At 37.9% G+C, this 19,038-nt stretch overlaps 2 protein-coding genes across 2 annotated transcripts; one reads left to right on the forward strand and one right to left on the reverse strand.

Moving 5' to 3' along the window:
• Positions 1 to 685: 685 nt before the first annotated feature.
• Positions 686 to 14,100, reverse strand: LOC126375209 (protein phosphatase 1 regulatory subunit 21). Its single transcript, XM_050022105.1, has 9 exons — positions 13,919 to 14,100; positions 13,647 to 13,841; positions 12,873 to 13,013; positions 10,532 to 10,783; positions 7,875 to 7,958; positions 6,489 to 6,642; positions 5,920 to 6,092; positions 4,843 to 4,938; positions 686 to 3,969 (listed from the first exon to the last, which is right to left on the reverse strand). Exons 1-9 carry the CDS (start codon positions 13,982 to 13,984, stop codon positions 3,823 to 3,825), a joined length of 1,308 nt encoding a protein of 435 aa, XP_049878062.1. The 5' UTR covers positions 13,985 to 14,100; the 3' UTR covers positions 686 to 3,822.
• A 170-nt stretch (positions 14,101 to 14,270) lies between these two features.
• On the forward strand, positions 14,271 to 19,038 carry LOC126375204 (DNA polymerase iota). Its single transcript, XM_050022096.1, has 3 exons — positions 14,271 to 14,290; positions 16,889 to 17,016; positions 17,115 to 19,038. The coding sequence occupies exons 2-3, from the start codon at positions 17,006 to 17,008 to the stop codon at positions 18,925 to 18,927; spliced, it is 1,824 nt and encodes a 607-aa protein (XP_049878053.1). The 5' UTR covers positions 14,271 to 14,290; positions 16,889 to 17,005; the 3' UTR covers positions 18,928 to 19,038.

The following is a 19,038-nucleotide window of genomic DNA, read 5'->3' on the forward strand; positions in this document are numbered from 1 at the left end:
CTTCTTACACTTTACAGCAGAGGCGCAAATATTGAGTTATTGAGGACAGAAGAAGCATGACGATTGGACACTTAATAAGACACGACGAATTTATTAAAAACATCATAGAAGGGAAGCTACAAGGAAAGACAGGAAGGGGAAGACCAAGAAGAGCTTACCTGGCACAGATTAAAGAGAAGGCGAACGCCTCATTGATTTAAAAGATGTGTTACTGTTGCAGTTTCTTGTCATTTCTTCTCCTCAGCCATAACACCTTGCGAAATGATGTAAATTCAAAAATGTTACATTGACCTTCAACAAGTTTATCCATGATAATTACGTTGAATAAATGATTCTGATTTCTGTTGTGTTGATAGACAATAATGGAGACGAAACGTTGTATGGATGGGATGGTGATGGATGGTGGTATGGAATAGGATGGTGATGATGGGTGGCCAAGTTTTCCCAAAAAAAGTAGCATGGAGAATGCTACGCCGACAAGTGCGTGGCTCTGAAATTAGTATGTGATACTTTCCAACCCTAAGCTTTACATGTATTTTACTTTAATACAATTAGGTTCGCCACAACCTCACCAGGTAAATTAAGATAACGCTAACGTAGCAAATTTCATGAGTTTTAATGCGTATTGAATTACAAAAACGGTTTTATAGCTCGCATAAGGGATCTAGAATGAAAAGGCGTAATATTCAAAATTATTACATTTTATTCGTAGTTATTTTTAACCTTAAAATATACATACACTGTATAGTGGTATACCAAAATCATTTTATACACATAAATAGGTATGTTTACATAATTTCAATTTGATTTCTACAACTTAAAGTAACTGAAGCATAACCTGGACTGACTATTTTACAAGTCGCGGAAACAATAAAACTAAGCCGAAATGATTTCGTCAATGCACCGGTGCTGAACTTATTGACCAATCACGTGTCTCGTTTATCACGTCATAGTTGAGCTGAGGCCTGTGATTGGCTGAAAGTTTGCACGTTCGAGAACGGGTGGGGACGAAGTAACTAAAAAATATCACAAGCCAATAAGTTATGAACATCAAAAATAGGCCACTCTTAGACCTTAGTGACGTCATTAGGTCTGTAGGAATGCTAAAAGCTGCAGACTAGTTCACCTAGTTCAAGAAAGAAATAGGGAAACATCATAAATTGCTGCCAACTCTATTAGACAGACAATTTGACAGCGCTTTAAACAGTGCTATCCTTCTCTAACGATAACTGCAAGACAGGGACAGAGCTAGTTTTGGAACTGTTAAATTGGCATCTGCCAGAATCGGCAACGGAAACACATGTCAGAAAATACGAGTAAAATTTAAACCCTACATTGGCAACATTGGTAAGATCTCGTCGTGGATGATAAATGTTGCCAACTCCAACTTAAGTGTTTGCACTTTTTATGCTAAGAATTCCAACGAAAATTAAATATATATTTTTTTAAACAGCTTAGTGTATTCACAAGAGTAAGAGGAGTAAGTTTAAAAGACAGAAATAAACAGGATATATTTCACATAGAAAAATTCACAAAAAAGTAACGAGGCAAATATTGATATAGAACTGCCTAGCAAAGGTCTAGCAAGGAAGTAAGTTGTCGAGTGACAAGTTATCAAAGACTTTACAAGAATCAAATAATTTGAAAATATAAAAATATACAACAATCTCGTTTACCAAACGCTTGTCTTCTCAAACAATTATGTACCTTATAGACGAATCACAAAATAATTCTCCAAAAATTTTGCTATAAACATTTCCTTTGCACAATAAATAAGCTTTGAACAAACTTTATACTAATTTCGAGAACATTTTTACAATTATTCTACTCCCGTGATCAATGTAACGTAATAATAAACAATGCTTTATAATATAAACATTATTCTAACGGACATATCATTTCGTGTATTTCATATTTACGTCCAGTAGGCGCATAAAGTATGTTGACTATCTGCCTGTTGTTAGCTACTATGCAATTCTGCCAAACATTAAAATATCTAAATAAAGATTAGATTCTTTATTCAAATCAGAGAGAAGATTCTTTATTTAAATATTTTAATTTTGAATGTTGCCTACCTTTTAATTTTCTTTTCTACTAACACTTTTGCCTTGACCAGTGGTGTGCTATTCCCAGAATATTCCCACTTTGGGAACATTCCCGGATAAAAACACGCAAAAGTTATGTAAAAAGAGCTTTATTACCTAGCTCTTAATCAGATAGGCTCAAAGTACAAGAAAAAACAATTTAAAAAAAAACACGCAGCCAGCGCCCTTGTTAATAAAGAGTCTTTACAACAGGAACATTCCCACTTTGGATCTTTCCCGGGAACGACACATTACTGGCCTTGACCTTTATAGACAGCGATACAAATAAGACCATACAGCCTGGTATTTGATCTTGTCTGTTTGGGCTAAGGTACCTTTGCCTGCCCGAATGGACAAATCGAAAAAAAAGACCTGCTTTTCCCTGCGTCACACATTACATGGGTGGTTAAGGTAACCTGACTCTTACTTTCCAGCTTATGCTTGAAAACTCTGATTACAGAGCTTTGTGTTTGGCCCAGAACCTCCACTAATCTACTGCGCAGGTATGCGAAGGATAATCCGCACTTATAATTTTGCCTGTACAAAACTTGCATCTAATCTTCTCATTTGGAAGTTAAAGAATACGAACAAATAGTCGTAAAAAGTACGCAATTTTTTGTAGAGGATCTGGTGATAATAATTCGTATCTCTTAGTACTTATAAATCGTCTTTTTATTTCAAGGAAAAAAAATCTCTAAAATCTCTAAAAAATCTATATTTTTCTAGCATTTCTATATTTTAATTAGATGTAAGTATATTAGAGGCGATGTACAGTTACAAGCACGTAAAACAACTAAACGTAAAACACTGTAGTACCATGTCATATTTACCTTTTTTAATGAATCAAATACGAAATACATATATTTAAACGGCCAATATGTTAACCCGACAGAGTTCTAATATTCACATGACTTAGCTTCCTTGAAACAGTTAGATTTAAGCAGAATATAGTAGTATATTTATTTCGGTTAGTTTAGACACCTGACAATATTTTGTGCATTAATCAATAGATATAAGGCCTTTTCCAAATTCTTCTAGTAATCATCGAAACGCGGAACATATTTGCAATTTTACAGAGAACTATGATTGGTTCGTATATAAGTGCGACCAAAATAAGTGTCTTCCCCAAGAGAAACACTCACACAGCGCCTAGAAATGAGTTTTGAATTAGGAATATGAACAATGTTCCATAATAATACATAATATGTGATGCTCCACGACCAAAGAGACCGAATGAAAATATTGTATGGAAAAATCACTGGCAGGTTAGCCGGAAAAAACAAACAAATGAAAAACGCGCGAACGTATATCTTACAGAGTGATGAGAAACAGAATTTATCTGCAAAATTATTTTTAAATCGGGCGAAGTACTTACTCGGCGTATAAATATTATTTTGCGCCCTTTATGATATTATCAACTATTGCATTGCTTTCAAGCGACTGCCGGAGACACTCCATAGAAAAATGACATTGCTACCGTGTGCCGCTTAACGGTAGGCCATACAGACCGCGCGCTTTCCCACTTACTCCTTAGCGGCTTACGGACATGACTGAAGTACGACCCAGAGGGGGTGAGGTTGGCCTAATACGAATTGGTGCGGTGCGGAGTGTTACAGTTTTCTACACCAGTAGTTAGCTGCTCGTTTACGTTTATTTAGTACCAGAACTAGCGTTGTCGTTTGACCTGTTTCAGATTACCTACAAAGACAGTTGTGGGCCGTACGCGGCTCAGTTGGTGTTACTTCCTCTTGGTGGCGAGCTGGTGCTTGAGGTGGTCGATCTGGTCGTGCTGGCGAGCCAGCTGCTCGTTGAGGCCCGCCACGTGCTCTGTCAGCACGCACATCTGCTCCTCGTAGTTGTGTGACGTCGAGTGTAGCTCTTCCTCCTGTACACATAGATTACATATTACTATACCCAATTTTACTGCTAAAGTGCCACCATCACGTTTGGCGGCGAGGATATGCTACCGCCAAAGGATGTTATCGGGGTACCGAACAGAGCATAGTACCCCGCTAGCCACAAGTTGGTAGTGTGACTAGGGATCGACGATCCAACGGTGTTATGTTGGAAGTTGTATAATGCGTCTTGCTGTGTAAACTTCGCTATCGCGTTTCACGACTGTTTGAAGATTGAATGTGGCGCCATCTGTTGCATGTAGGCGGAACTAGCTGGTCAACTAGTTTCGCCCGCCACAGTGTAACATCAAGCTCCGTGAGGTGTGGGTAGAACTTAGTTCATCTTGCGATGGATGTACCTCTCATCATCATCATTAATTTAATAGCCACGCTTTAGCATTCTCCATGCTATTTTTTAGGGAAAAATAGGGCAGTGGTTTCTCTCTTGTTTCCGCCTCGCAGTACTCTGTCTGACGCAAGTGAAATGGCCCCCAGAGAAATCTATTTCAAAGCCGTATTAGGACTCCTGTCCTCCGCCTCTGAATAGTACTGACAGTTACTGCAGGCCTCCATCAGGTTCCAGGTTACAGTCCCTGTGACTCGCCCCTTCCGTCCTGCATTGCCGCACCGATGGCTCCCATCTCCGCCTCTGCAACCGTTGAGGTATTCACCCGCTTCCGTGGGCAAGGGTTCTACGTTATATCCCATAGGTCTGGGTTCCTATCCGAACTCAGCCACCATATTACTCCGGCCTAAGTAAAAGGCATGTACCTCTGAGTACCCCAATTGGGATATAGTCGTGAGCTTATCTCTATAAAACCAAAATGATTTACCAACACTTAATTATAGTTAAACATACTCACCAGCCTGCTGATGGTGTTATGCTTGTCGTCCAGCGCACGCGCATCCGCCTGCTTGTCTCGCTCCAGCTCCTCGAACCGTAGCCGCAGCATCTCACACTGCAACCACAAATGTTAAATTACTAATTATATAACAATATATTTTTTTTTATACGCTCGTCCCGGCTTGACAAGAGCTGGGGGTTCAAGTCCCGTCCGAGTCAGATTGTTTTCGATTTAATTTTCTTTTCTGTTGGATGACGGGCTGCGGGCTTGTGAAGTATCCAATAAACTAAGTGCAATTTTTCTGGCTTGCTTCTCGTACTCACAATTAAAAACAATCTATGAATCTATATATTTGCTACTTTACCCTCGGTAAATTTAAAAAAAAAACTATTTTTTTTCTTAGGTTTTGGCTTCGCGCGGCTTGCGCATTTACCACAGACAAAGATAGGGAAACAGATTCGTAGGAAAAACAAGGAACGGAATTTGGAAAAAGGATCAGAAAGGTGGAGGATAAAATAAATATACCAGAAATTTAAAAAAAAATCTATTATTAATATTATCTGATTAACGAGATTTCCCCTGGGGATCATGTAAAACAAACAAATTGTGAACATCACATAGGGAGTTGCAGCGAAGGATTGGAACTGTCTGCCGTCGTCTGTTTTTCCAACTCGTTATAATCTGGGAGTCTTCACGGCTAGAGTGAATAGGCATTTGCTAGGTAAGCGTGATCCCTAGACCACGTCGTCACTTACCATCACGTGAGATTGTGATCAAACGTGAGCCTATATTATTTTTATAATAAGTTAAAAATGTCTTGTTGGTTTTCGATCTTGTGACGTAGCGAGTAGGCGCCGCTACTCCAAAAGCGCACCCCTGATGCCGGGCAGCAGCGGTATCGGTACTGATTGGAGGCCGAGGAAATGGATTGTGGTAGGGCTCTAGCTAGAACAACACCGATTGAGAAATTGGTCGGTGTACAGCGGAACGGAAGGCGATTGGGACAACCACCGTTCCACACGCCCTATCTATGGAGTAATGAAGGCGGCAAGAACACAGCTCTTAAATAAAGAGAGAGAGAAGTTAAAAGCTTACCTCTTTCACATAATGTTCAGTCTTGCTTTTCAACTCTTCCTTCTCAACTTGTAGTTCGCTGAGCATGTTTCTAAAGTATGTCTTCATGCGGTCTTCCCTGGACTGGATTTCATGGTTCAGTAGGAAGGGCACTGATAGGCTTCCTAGGAGTCCTGTGACCTTCCCCTCGGCGTCTATAATATTAATTATAAATTTAACCAAAGACAAAAGCAGTACAGGCCTAAACCAATCATTTTCGAATTTATTTTCGAAGTCCATTTATTTGTTAGTAACATTTACTTGCGTATGTACCTACCTACCTGTGTTATATACTTAACGTTACTTATAAATAGTGGCGGCTTGAGACGCCTGATAACCCTTCTCAGAGAACGCGTGACTATAAGGAGGGATCTCCTTAAATGATAGTCGATATTTGATTTGTTGCTCTGCAGGCACAATACCTTTTAATATACTGCCGCGGAGCTTCGTGTGTTCGTTTGCGGACGCGTGGAGTGCAAAGTTAAAGTATGAATTATTTTCTCATACTTGTATGGCGCGCTTTTCTATTCCGTGGTCAAAATCATACCAACCTATAGAAGTCTCTGTAAAGTTGTTGAAGTCCCCGCTGTCGTGGCCGTCGCCTCTTCGTTTCTGCGACGCGGAGACGTACTTGCTTACTTCTAATTTAAGGCTCTCATTCTCCATCTGAACGAGTTCATATTCCATTCTTAGTTTTTGGTTTTCCTGGAAAATTTTGTATGTGTTATTAATTTTGAACTGTAAGTTCAGTTAGAAGAACGCTTGACTCGTGGCTTCGACGTCGCAACTTCGAATCACAGTACAGGCCTAAACCAATGATTTTCGAATTTATTTTCGAATTAGCGTTTGGATAATAAATGATTATCACGTGCTCAGCTGTGAAGGAAAACATCGTGAGGAAACCTACACACCTAAGAAATGTGGAAAAAGAAGAAATCCGGAAGTATGTAACCTAACCTGTATTGGACTGGTTTTTCTTTCGCAGGTTGGAAGGTCAGACAGGCAGTCACTTCTGTAAAATCCGGGTCTGTCTAATCTTCAGGTTTGGTAAGTGGACCTTGTGACAAACGAGATGACGCTACCGAGAGTGTAATGAGCACTTTCCCACTGGCTGCAATTCGGAGCAGTCTTTCTGACTACACGTATGTGTGTGTTCCCACCCCTTAAGGTCGAGTTATTATTATTTGACATGGATTTGAAAGGTGTTTTTATTATGTAAGCACAGAAATATGCGAATAGTTTTTTTTTTTTTTTTTTGATGTAAAATGGAAGGAAATGTTTAAATCAATGTTCGTTCAAAAATCATCTTCGTTCGTTGACTATAACCGTACTTAAAACACGTAATACCTGGTTCTTACCGTGTTATTATCAGGGATATGAGACTCCCGATATTTCAACACTGTGGCAAGTGCCATGATCACGGGACGACTGATGAACTGAGTGTTGAAATATCGGGAGTCTCATATTCCTGATAATAACGCGGTAAGAACCCGGTATTGACCCCGATTCCTGCAGACACCTCCCAATTTTATATTAAGTTATACCCGTCATTTTCCTACCCGCCGAAAAGGAAAGGGACGGATGATTGTCAACAAGTTAATTTTAAAAGGAATGAATAACCTGCGCGAATAAAATAGTCATCTCCCTGGTATACAATCCGTTTGACGTGCTGTCTACTTATTTCTAAATTTTAGACAGTTGTTTTAGTATTCTGCTTAAAATTGACGTGTATTCCATAAATTCTATGCCTGTCGATTACCCGTCCCTTTCTTTTTTAACGGATGAGAAAATGAAAGGTATAACTTAAAATAAAATTAGATGGCGTCTGCAGGAATTAGGACCATTATGTGTTTATTATGATAAAAACCGCGTAAACCTCAAACAATATATGACCGTATTACCCACATTTTTGTTATGGTAGCGGTTTATTACTTTACCTGTTCTAACGTATGTGTCTTCATGTTAATTTGCTCGTTGATATTTAAATCGTCTACAGAACTAAGCGCATCTTCACTGCCGATCTGCAGAAGAAATAAGGTTTAATTTTAACTTAATTACTTAAGTAATTACAAAATCAATGTGAAAAACGCCGTAGACTATACATACAGGGTGTTAGGGGCATCGTAACGAATACTGAGGGGAATGATTCAGACAATGATTCTAAGTTAATATCCAGTGGTTTTTCCGTCGCTTGTTATTTTTTTGTGTTTATGAAATTATTTTCGATTCTATACTTTTGCGATGGAAAATTCCACTTAATAATGATATTAACTCAGAATAATGAACTGAATCACCCCCCTCCGTATTCGTTACGATGTCACTTACACCCATAGTCACACAAGTGCGTATAAAATGTGCGCAGTTGTGTGTTGCGCGGCTGTGATACCATCTCTCGTGATTGTATCTATCGTCATACTCCGGACACTTCATACAAACAACTTTGTATTACACAGACACTACACATTGATATTATCGTGTGAAGTCTGACACCAGACGATTCAAGCCTAACTATGCTCAGGGGTGAGGGCCACAATAATTGTATAATGAGTTTTGATTTTAAAAGGATATTCCGCCATACACATCTATCATTTTAAGCACAACCACAGTTCATGGAACATTCATGCAGGGTTATGTTTTTATCAGTTTTTTGTAATTGTAGCAATTCCATCTTTGGTACTCAAATTCAAATTCAAAAATATCTTTATTCAGTAGGTAACATAGTTACACTTTGAATCGTCAATTTTACATAACGAACGTCTCATCCGCCTAAAACTACTGCAGCTTCTCACAACCTGTATAGCCGGGGAAAAGAAGCTGCAAGAAAAACCTCGGCACAGGGCCCTAGACGTTCTTTAAAAAAATAAAAATAAACATAAAACATAAAATATTGGTATACAATTGAGTAATTTAGCTGCCTAATATCAGTTCTCAGACAGTTAATCCCATGCATTCATATCTTCTAAATAATCACTAACTTTATAATAACCTTTTTTGTAAAGTTTTTGTTTAACTACTGTCTTAAAACAGTTGAAAGGCAAATTCTGAATGTCAATGGGAATCTTATTGTAAAAACGTATACATTGCCCCTTAAAAGATTTAGTAATCTTATGTAATCGACTGACTTGTAAAGCAAGTTTATTTTTGTTCCTGGTATTAACAATGTGCCGATCGCTATTTTTTGCAAATAATCCTATATGTTTTTTTTACATATATTAAGTTTTCAAAGATATATTGTGATGCCAAAGTTAAAATATTAATTTCTTTAAATTTATTTCTAAGTGACATCTTGGGTCCCAATTTGTAAATCGCCCGAATGGCTCGCTTTTGCAGAACAAAAATGCTGTTCATATCTGCAGCATGACCCCACAGCAAGATGCCGTACGACATTAGACTGTGGAAGTAGGCAAAATAAACTAATCGCGCGGTTTCTACATCGGTTATTAAACGAATTTTTTTGACCGCGAATGCTGCTGAGCTGAGCCTTTTGGACAACTTATCAATATGAGGACTCCATTGCAACTTAGCGTCCAAAGTAATTCCCAAAAATACAGCAGTATCCGTGAGGTCCAATTCCTTATTTTTTACAATAATAGAATCGAGGGGCCTACTAACATTCGATAACGTAAAATAAACATATTTTGTTTTATTTTCATTAAGTAGCAGGTTGTTTACAGTAAACCAATCCACTACCTCTGAAATGGCGTTGTTTACATCGTCAAAGGAATCTTGTCGTCTCTTTACTTTAAAAAGTAAGGAGGTATCATCTGCAAACAGCACCACCTCATGTTTTACAATTACTACTATTGTTGTAATACTATTGTTTATCTAATCGCGTTTAGTTCGACATTATGGTGATTGCTAATCGTAACACGTTTATCGTTTTTACGATTGATTTCTTCAGTAAGTTTGTACATCAACAAGAGGTAGAGTTTTTAACAAGAGCCATATGTGATTTTTCTGTTATTTAAAGTCGAATTAATGACGAACTGGCTGGCTGGTCATGGAATACCCCGAATACAAAATTAAAAAGTGACTTTATCTCACAAGAGAATAAAACATGCTTTTCCTCACTGATTTTATTACTCAAAAAGCACATTTTTCGTGCTGAAGAGATGAAATATACAAGCTTCAAGTTTATGAAATAAAATCATATTACAATGAAAACTAAAAAAATAATTAAAAAATAATAATAAGTAAAATATTATTGAAGTTAATAGTATAGAAGCACATACATACACACCAAAACTCACGTCTATTTCCCACCGGGGTACGCAGAGACTATGGAATTACGTTTACTTAGAATCTGACATATTTCTCATGCTTCCTCCACATTTATCAATCGTTTCATACACGCACGCCGGTTCAGAGTGGATCGTACCGAACCTTAAGCATATTAGGATAGGATCAAATGGTCCTATTAAGTAAAATCAGAGTTCACTCCTCGGCAAAAATACCTACGCCCATGCGCCTTTACCAAAAGACCAATACTACAGCACCACACCATATCGCTCAGGGATTTTTATTCCTAAGAGACACAGTATAATCACAAGTTGTAAAATTACTCGAATTCTTTCTACCATAACTGAGTACTTACAAGACTCCCTCCTTCTGACAAGAAGTCTCCATTGCAGCTAGCGGCCTGGCTACTGGAAGGTGCGTGGTGCTTGTTGGGCGTGCCACTCAGCCTCTCCTTCTGTGCCTCTTCCAGCGCAAACTGTAACTCCTGGTTTTTGTTCCGCAACTTGGCAATCTCACACTTGAATTTGCTATCACTCTCACTGATCAACCTCTGGTAATCTTCCAGCGAAGCCTTCAGTTGTGACACTTCAAATGTTTTATCTGAAAGCTGATAATGATGGTCAGTATAAGAAGGTAAATTCTATATTACCTCCACAAGCACAACAATTTTGTTAAACCCTTCATTGTACACTTGTGAAAGACTAACGGTGGTATTAATAAACGCATCTCAGCTGTGACTGCCCTCAAGACCATGCTCAAGTCCCTGTTTTTATATAAGAACTGTCACATTGACATGATCTTAAGAGCAGTCTCGAAGCTGAGATTAGTTATTATTATTATTAATTAGTTAATTAGTTTATTATTAATACCACCCGTAGAAACATGCCACTGCGGCACGACGGGTGGAGGAGGGCCGGAGTCCCGACGAGCCGGCAGAGTACTACGACAGGAGTAGGTAGTAGTAGTAAGACAGGAGTCGAACAGTAAACAGTTTATTAAGAGGCTACTTGACAACCTAGTCAATTGAGATACTTTTTAAGAAACGTCAAAACGAAAGATTTCTTTGGAGATTGTATGGAAATACTGTACTGAGGAGCTCGGTGGCGTAGCGGTTAACGCGCTCGGTCTGCGATTGTTGAAGTAAAGCAACTTTCGCAAAGTCCGGTCATTGGAGGGGTGACCACAAAAAAAAAAGTTTTCATCTCGAGCTCCTCCGTGCTTCGGAAGGCACGTTAAGCCGTTGGTCCCGGCTGCATTAGCAGTCGTTAATAACCATCAATCCGCACTGGGCCCGCGTGATGGTTTAAGGCCCGATCTCCCTATCCATCCATAGGGAAGGCTCGTGCCCCAGCAGTGGGGACGTTAATGAGCTGATGATGATGATGGTGACTGTAATGTGACGTCATCAAATAAGCGGTCAAACGTCGTATTCATTGTTACTAAATTCCTAATTATAATTCGAAAATAAATCAAAAAGTAAATTTTTTTTTTGTTTTTTGAACATCATAGACTAGCTTCTGTTTCTAGATTTGCATTTCATAATATTTCTTTGACCCAGTCAAATACCCAATTGGCACTTCCAAAACAGGAACTTAACAATAATATAGAATACTATATAAATAAAATAAGATGCACTGGACACCTAGAACACAGTTAAAGATGGTGGATATGTCCACAGTTAATCAATAGATGTTACTTTTATCAAGGTCGCGATTATACGATTATCCAATCGTAATAATGTGTCAGAGCATAATAAAAGGAATTGTGGAAAGGAAGATAATTTCGAAATTTAAAATCCTTGGCGGGGAAAAGGAGAGGCCAGTATGTGCAGAGTTTGCACTCTGCTACAGATAATAAACACAACACACACACATCACATAGTGGAGCATTGTCAAAATTATTGCAAGGATATATTTGTGGATGCTGGAGCCTAAACTAGGGTTCCCTTCCCTGTGTCTTAGCTCTAACTAAAAACTATTACCTATCTTATTTTTTTATATAGATAAGTATTTATGTAATTATTTGTAAGTCATCATCATCTTCAATTTAAGAGTCACACTCTTGTCGGGGCAGCATTTTCCATGCTACTTTTTTAGGGAAAAATAGGGCAGTGGTTTCCTTCTTGCCTTCCACCCCGCAGTACTCTGTCTGACGCAAGTGGGATGGCGCCCAGAGTAGTCTATTACAAAGCCATACTAGGACCTACCTTACCTTACCTTATGTAATTATTATTGTATGTGAAAACATGACTGAATGTGCTGAGCGATATATATAATAAATATAGACTATAGACAATAAATTTTAATTTCATTTCATTATGTCTTTATTGGTGCTACAACCTAGGTATGATAGTTCATTACAAAACCATTGTCTTGCTGGCTAATGATTGTGAAGATTACTAGTTAATTATTTAGATAACGGTTGAAATAATATGTAATAATGATAGTTGAAATAAATGTTAATAGATATTTTTCTTTTCTCTTTTTTGTCTATGCATCTCTTTTTGTTTCTTTTGTGTGTAGATTAGAGAATTTATAAATAAAAAGATCTATATAAAGTATTGAAAAATTATTGCACAAAAAAATATATGAAAAATCCTCATGGTTCTTTTTTATTTTGTAATGGTTCATGGCAATTGGCAACCTTATCTCCCAAATGTTAAAAATAAATAAAAAATAATTATATACTGGGTGTACCTGTGAAGCGTACTGTGCATTCTCAATGATCTTCTTCTGTAGCTCCTCCTGCAGCAGACCGGAGTCCAACGGTCCAGCTGCACTGCTTGGAGCCGGCTGCTTATCATCTCCCTTGCCTTTTCCTTTCTTGCTCAGTTTCAACTGAGGACATTATTTAAAATCTTTATTTTTATACATTTGATGCTTTAGTAAAGATTATTTGTTTTCTATTTGTCTGGGACAAGTGTTAACAAAAATAAATAAAAAAACAAAAAAAAATGTGTGTGTTTAAAATTAAGCATCTTAATGAAGTTAAAATTGTTTGCATGATTGGTATATACTGTAAGTGTAAGCATTGACTGAGAAATAAATAAATAAATCTATAGAAATGTAAAATTTATTAGACCTGTTTACACAATTTGTAAATTAAACCTATGTTTGTTTGTTTTGCACAGTGAAGTGTGGGTACTTAGTTCAACTAGCGATTGGATATACCTCTGACTACCCCAATTGGGATATAGACATTAGCTTATGTTATGTTATAAACTTTAAATGTTGTACTTCAATCAAGACTTTTTGTTTAAACAGCTGTAATAAAGTCAATTCTGTGCTCATTGAAGTGTGACTCATGAAATATTTGTACTTTTTATAAATTGTAATAATACAGATGTTTATGCTTATCACGTGCGCAAACAAAGTACACTGACACAACTAATATATAAAGCTATACAATTTTAAATTAGTCTCAACTTAGAGTGTGACTGATAAATTAAGGCTTTTTACAATGTCACTGACCTGTAACGCTTCCAGTTCATCCTGAAGGACGGACACCCGCCGTGTTAACTGCTGATTTCTAAAAGTTAACGAATCTATTTCCAACTCTCCTTTCCTCAAAGATTTCTCCTTTTCTTTCAACAAGTCCCGTAGCTCATTTGACTTCGCCTGCTCATCTAGAACCCCCTTTTTCAATACCTTTACATGCACCCTCAACTGTAACAACGGAAATAACGAATTTACACAAATTGCCGACCGTGTTCCTTTGAAACGTTGATCAAAACGATGATAACCTTAGAATACTCTGACGCTAGCTTCTGGTACTTAGCCTGTATATCCCCCGACGGCAACCCCTCCATAGCTGTTTTTCAGGAGATCATAACTGTCCAAACTTACGGTATTTTTACTGTTTATTTAGTAATTTTATTGTGCATTGAACACCCACTTTTCACAAAAAATGACAGAAGATTTGTCACTTTTGACATATGCTGTCGTCCACTATTTATTCGGATACACGCAAGAATAATGCCACATTTCTGTGGTAGAAATGGTAGAAAAAGTAAATTACCATAGTAGAGTAGGACTAGGACGTGAATGGGCATCCTACACTTATAAAACCGGGTTTTTTTTTATTTATGGCAACACCGTCTATGTTGATGTGTCGTGATTTTCCGGGAAACTGTAATGCACGACCATGATAAAGCCCAACCGAGTATTGTACATCCAAATATTCCGTGACCATATGTACACGGATTATCATCGCGTACATTCCGTGGCTACGAATTAACACCTTGGACAAAAGCGACACAAGGTGATAAAGCCCATCCAAATATTCCGTGTACACTTCCTCCTATTGGTCGATCGCGCTCGTCGCCTATTGGTTAATTGATCAATCTATTATTTGTGGTTGTGCTACGTTTACACGCAGTAGGAATGTACTCTATTAAGATATAGCGAGAGAAACGGTGTCAAACAGGCTTGTTAGTAACCTCGTTTGTTTTTTTATTCTATTTTTATACGTTTAAATAAATGTACGAACAAACGAAGAGCCGTTAACTTTTATCACAGTATGTTAGTATATCCTAATAAACAGTTTATAAAAAAAAGTCTGGAGGTTTGAAAGTTGTTTTATCAAAATGTTTGTCAGGACTTAAAGTTTGTGGACAGGAGCCATGCTTACCAGCTGTTCACGTTTACAATAATACATAAACTCAGTCCCGTGCACAATCCTTTGTGGGGTAATTAAATTAGAACCATTTGTTATAAGACAATTTTTGATACAAATCTTAAGTCAGATATGGTTGCCCAATCCGTAAGCCAGGAAAATACCCGAGAAGACAGGCAATTGAAGATATTCTACATTTTTGTATAAATTGACCGGTAGATTAACAAGGATTGGTTATGTAGATAATGGATTGATTAACAAACCATTCCCTCATACTAGACTCTTTTTGTCAGAAAGAACCCAAAATCATAATTGCCCAGTCCATATGACCCAAAGTCAGGAATAACACAATTTCGCTGTCTATTTTTACAATTTGCCAGTGCAGCGAAGACAAGCAACTGAAAATATTCTATATTATTTTTACAAGACTAATAAGGATTTTGTAAGGATTGGTTATGTGATAATAGATTGGTTAATAAACCATCACCCGACATGGGTTAAGTCTTGAAACCTGGCCATATAATATAATACAAAATAAAATGAAAGTCCAGTCATTTCAGTAGGTAATTAAATTTACACATTTGAAACAGTTTATTTTATAATTACTTTTATAAGAGCATATTTATATATTTATACCACAGACCAAGTAGAGATGCTACGCACTAGACGGTAATGTTCCATAGTAAAAAAATTGCTCTGTGGAAACTGCTCTTATAGAACATGACAGCTCTTTTTTTAAATTGAATTATATGCCTTGGAAGTTAGTAGCTTTGGTTGGTAGCAATTTTAGCCTTTTTCAGCCTAAATCGCCTCCCCTTTTCACCCTATAAAATTTATTTATTTTCAATTGGAAGGGGAATTTGAATATGATGAGTAGTGCTATTTATTATTTTATTTTGGGCAATTATTTTGATGTTGTTTCACTTTCCATATTTATCTACAGATAGAACACAAAAAAAATAATTCCCTCAACAGAATGGACTAGGTATGGGTGTGGCGTTGTAGGATGTTTATTTGTTTCTGTCGATTTAGAGCTGTTGTGAGGTTATTATTATTTTTTTATTTTGTGTTTCTTATTTCAGATGCACCCATTTACTCCATTCCTCGACGCCCTAGATAAAGAAAGCGGGTGATTGTCACGAAAAAAATCTGACATCAATTTGTGCAAGAATTTACTCTGATTACATGAGATCCAAAAAACAATCCATTAAAAAATAAAATAATAAATAGCACTACTCATCATATTCAAATTCCCCTTCCAATTGAAAATAAATAAATTTTATAGGGTGAAAAGGGGAGGCGATTTAGGCTGAAAAAGGCTAAAATTGCTACAAAGCTACTATTTTTTTATTTTGGTTTTCCCCGAAGGGTAAGGCAAAGGGAACTATGCCCATACAGCCATGTCAAATTGAAAAATAGATTAATGAAATGATGAAAGGTGATGATGATGAAACCTAAGCCCCCACCCTCGAAGTAGACTCCTACTCCGAACCCCAAACGAATTAACTCAAAAGTTCGCATAAACTTTCGAGTTATGAAGCGGCTTCCTGGCACGAAGCGAAAATAGGCAGATACACTTTGTTTATTGAATACTCCGATATAATAACACTCGCGAATGTCTTCCGACTAACTTAATGCGATCATTAACCACAAAACACCACTTCGTATTAATTATTTAGATTAGTCAATGAAGAAAGCAGCCGTACCGTTTCCGTTACCGCCAAAAAGCCATATAATGTGGTCGGTTTCAACAAATAAAGCTGAGGGCACTATTGGGCCTATATTTTGTCCTTGTCTAACATTATGATAATAAAAAATTGCGTCATGTAGCTACACGGTTAACTAATTAAAACGACGCATAGCAATGGAGTTTTGTGTCTATGATACTGACCCCTAATTGGCTGACAGAATAGGTGGCCGCCATCTTGGCTTCCAATTATTTGGATGTACATTACACGGATGGGCAATCCGTGTACGGACTGATAATTCGCAGCCAATATTTCCCGACCATGGATTGTACACGCACGTATTCCGTGTACATTGTTATGTACACGGATTATCAGGTCGTACATTACGTGGATGTACATTAACCGGACTCGATTTTCCAATATAAAATTTTAATATTTTGGAGTTTATGAAATAAAAACGTTAATTCTTTACTTATTTTTGTTATTTAAATACTACGAAATATATTCCATCCATCAATGATACAGTCATGGAAGATAGGTAAGTTAGAAACCGAGTATTTCTCGTCAAAAATTGCAACAGGTAAAAGTAAGTTAGAACAAAGTAAATTATGAATAAACGGTTATTATATTCCTCAGGATCATGGAATCGAGCAGTTCTGCGTTTGGCGATATGGATGGCGACCACACAAAGAGTATTATACACATCGACATAGATTGCTTCTACGCTCAAGTGGAGATGGTGCGAGACCCCGAACTGCGGTCGGTACCACTGGGCATCCAACAGAAAAACATTGTAGTGACCAGCAACTACGAGGCCAGGAAGTACGGCGTCCAAAAATGCATGCTCGTGACTGAAGCTTTAAAACTTTGTCCGAATTTAAAACTAGTAAATGGCGAGGACTTACATGACTACAGGGCAGCTTCAAATAAGGTTTTTGCAATTTTACAACATTGGAAATGTCCAGTTGAGAAGCTGGGCATGGATGAGAATTATATTGATGTCACAAACATAGTACAGGAGAGGTTAAGAAGTGTAAACATGGACAGTGTTTCAATCAGTGGTAATTTATGTGAAGAACCCAGTATAGAGTGCCCTTGTGGTTGCCACACGAGACTGAAAGTAGCATCACAAGTGGCTAGTGAGGTGAGGAAGAAAATATTTGATGAATTAAGCTTTACAACATGTGCTGGAATTGCACATAACAAATTGTTGGCAAAACTTGTCTGTCCACTACATAAGCCCAATGACCAAACCACCATATTCCCAGAGCATGCAGCCAGTTTCATGGCCACATTGCCAAGTGTCCGATCCATTCCAAGCATTGGTTCCAAAACAACTGAAACATTAATTTCTCAGAAAATATTGAGTGTGAGTGATCTCCAGCAAGCATCATTAGATGTGTTGAAAAAACACTTCAGCAGTGACATGGCAGTTAGACTGAAAAACTTAAGTTTAGGGGAAGATAATACTCCAGTAAAACAAACCGGGAAGCCTCAGAGCATTGGTCTAGAAGATAGTTTCCGGACTGTAAGTGTTAAGAGTGAAGTGGAGGAAAAATTTTCAGCATTACTCCAGCGGTTGCTGGTGTTGGTGAGAGAAGATGGACGTATACCAGTTTCCCTCCGAGTTACATTGAGAAAGAAAGATGCTAAGAGACTGAGCAGCCACAGAGAATCAAGACAATGTCAGATCTCACCATCCATCTTCACCATCACAAATGGCACACTTACTGTAACAGAGGCTGGCCAACAGAAACTTATGACCATTATCATGAGATTGTTCAACAAACTCATTAATCTGTCTAAACCATTCCATTTAACGCTGGTTGGGCTGGCGTTCACCAAGTTCCAAGAGCGCATGACTGGCAGAAGTTCTATTGTTAACTACTTGATGAATGACATCTCTGTCCAGTCAGTGCTCAACTTGCAGAATGACTGTGACACCTCCACTACATCCATGGACTACTCAGCTGTGTCCCCAAGCAGCAGCACTACAACTGATCTCTCTGATGCTGAAGTGGAACCCTCACCCAAGAAGCCTAAAAAAGTAAACTGGATTGCTAAAAGGAGGTGTTTAGCAAAGGAAGAAGTAGCATCACCAAGTAAGTTGAAAGTGGGTGAGCTGAGATTAAATTCTAAGGAGCTAGAGAAGGTATCAGAACTGAGACTGAACTCAAGAGACAGGTCCTTGACTCCGCGGGCCAGCCCTGCTAAGGAATGTCTCTCAGATGCCTCAGACTCTATGAAGGATGTAGCAGAGGGAGGTAACTGTGAAGAATGCCCCAGCTATGTTGACCAAGATGTGTTCAGTGCTCTCCCAGAGGAGATGCAGCAGGAACTCAAGACCATGTGGAAGAATCCCTCCAGCTCCAGCATGCCACGGAGTAGCCAGAGAACGAACAAACCTAAACCGAACACAATTTTGAAATATTTTGTTCCACACAAATAGTATTAGTAAGATTTTATCTTGTTAATTATTTTAAGTGATAAGTGAATGGTTTCTATTTTTTCAAATCATACAGTTTTTATTCAGCTGATCAAATACATGTTTATGTTAAAA

This window comes from Pectinophora gossypiella, chromosome 18 (assembly GCF_024362695.1).
Source record: "Pectinophora gossypiella chromosome 18, ilPecGoss1.1, whole genome shotgun sequence".
In the NCBI taxonomy this organism is placed as follows: domain Eukaryota; kingdom Metazoa; phylum Arthropoda; class Insecta; order Lepidoptera; family Gelechiidae; genus Pectinophora; species Pectinophora gossypiella.

Bases quoted from the DNA above. Each gene is read 5' to 3' on its own strand.
- LOC126375209 (XM_050022105.1), bottom strand. From the start codon at position 13,984: ATGGAGGGGTTGCCGTCGGGGGATATACAGGCTAAGTACCAGAAGCTA. The intron at 13,842-13,918 runs GTTATCATCGTT...CCGTTGTTACAG, and splicing joins TAGCGTCAGAGTATTCTAAG to TTGAGGGTGCATGTAAAGGT. The intron at 13,014-13,646 runs GTCAGTGACATT...TAATGTCCTCAG, and splicing joins ATGAACTGGAAGCGTTACAG to TTGAAACTGAGCAAGAAAGG.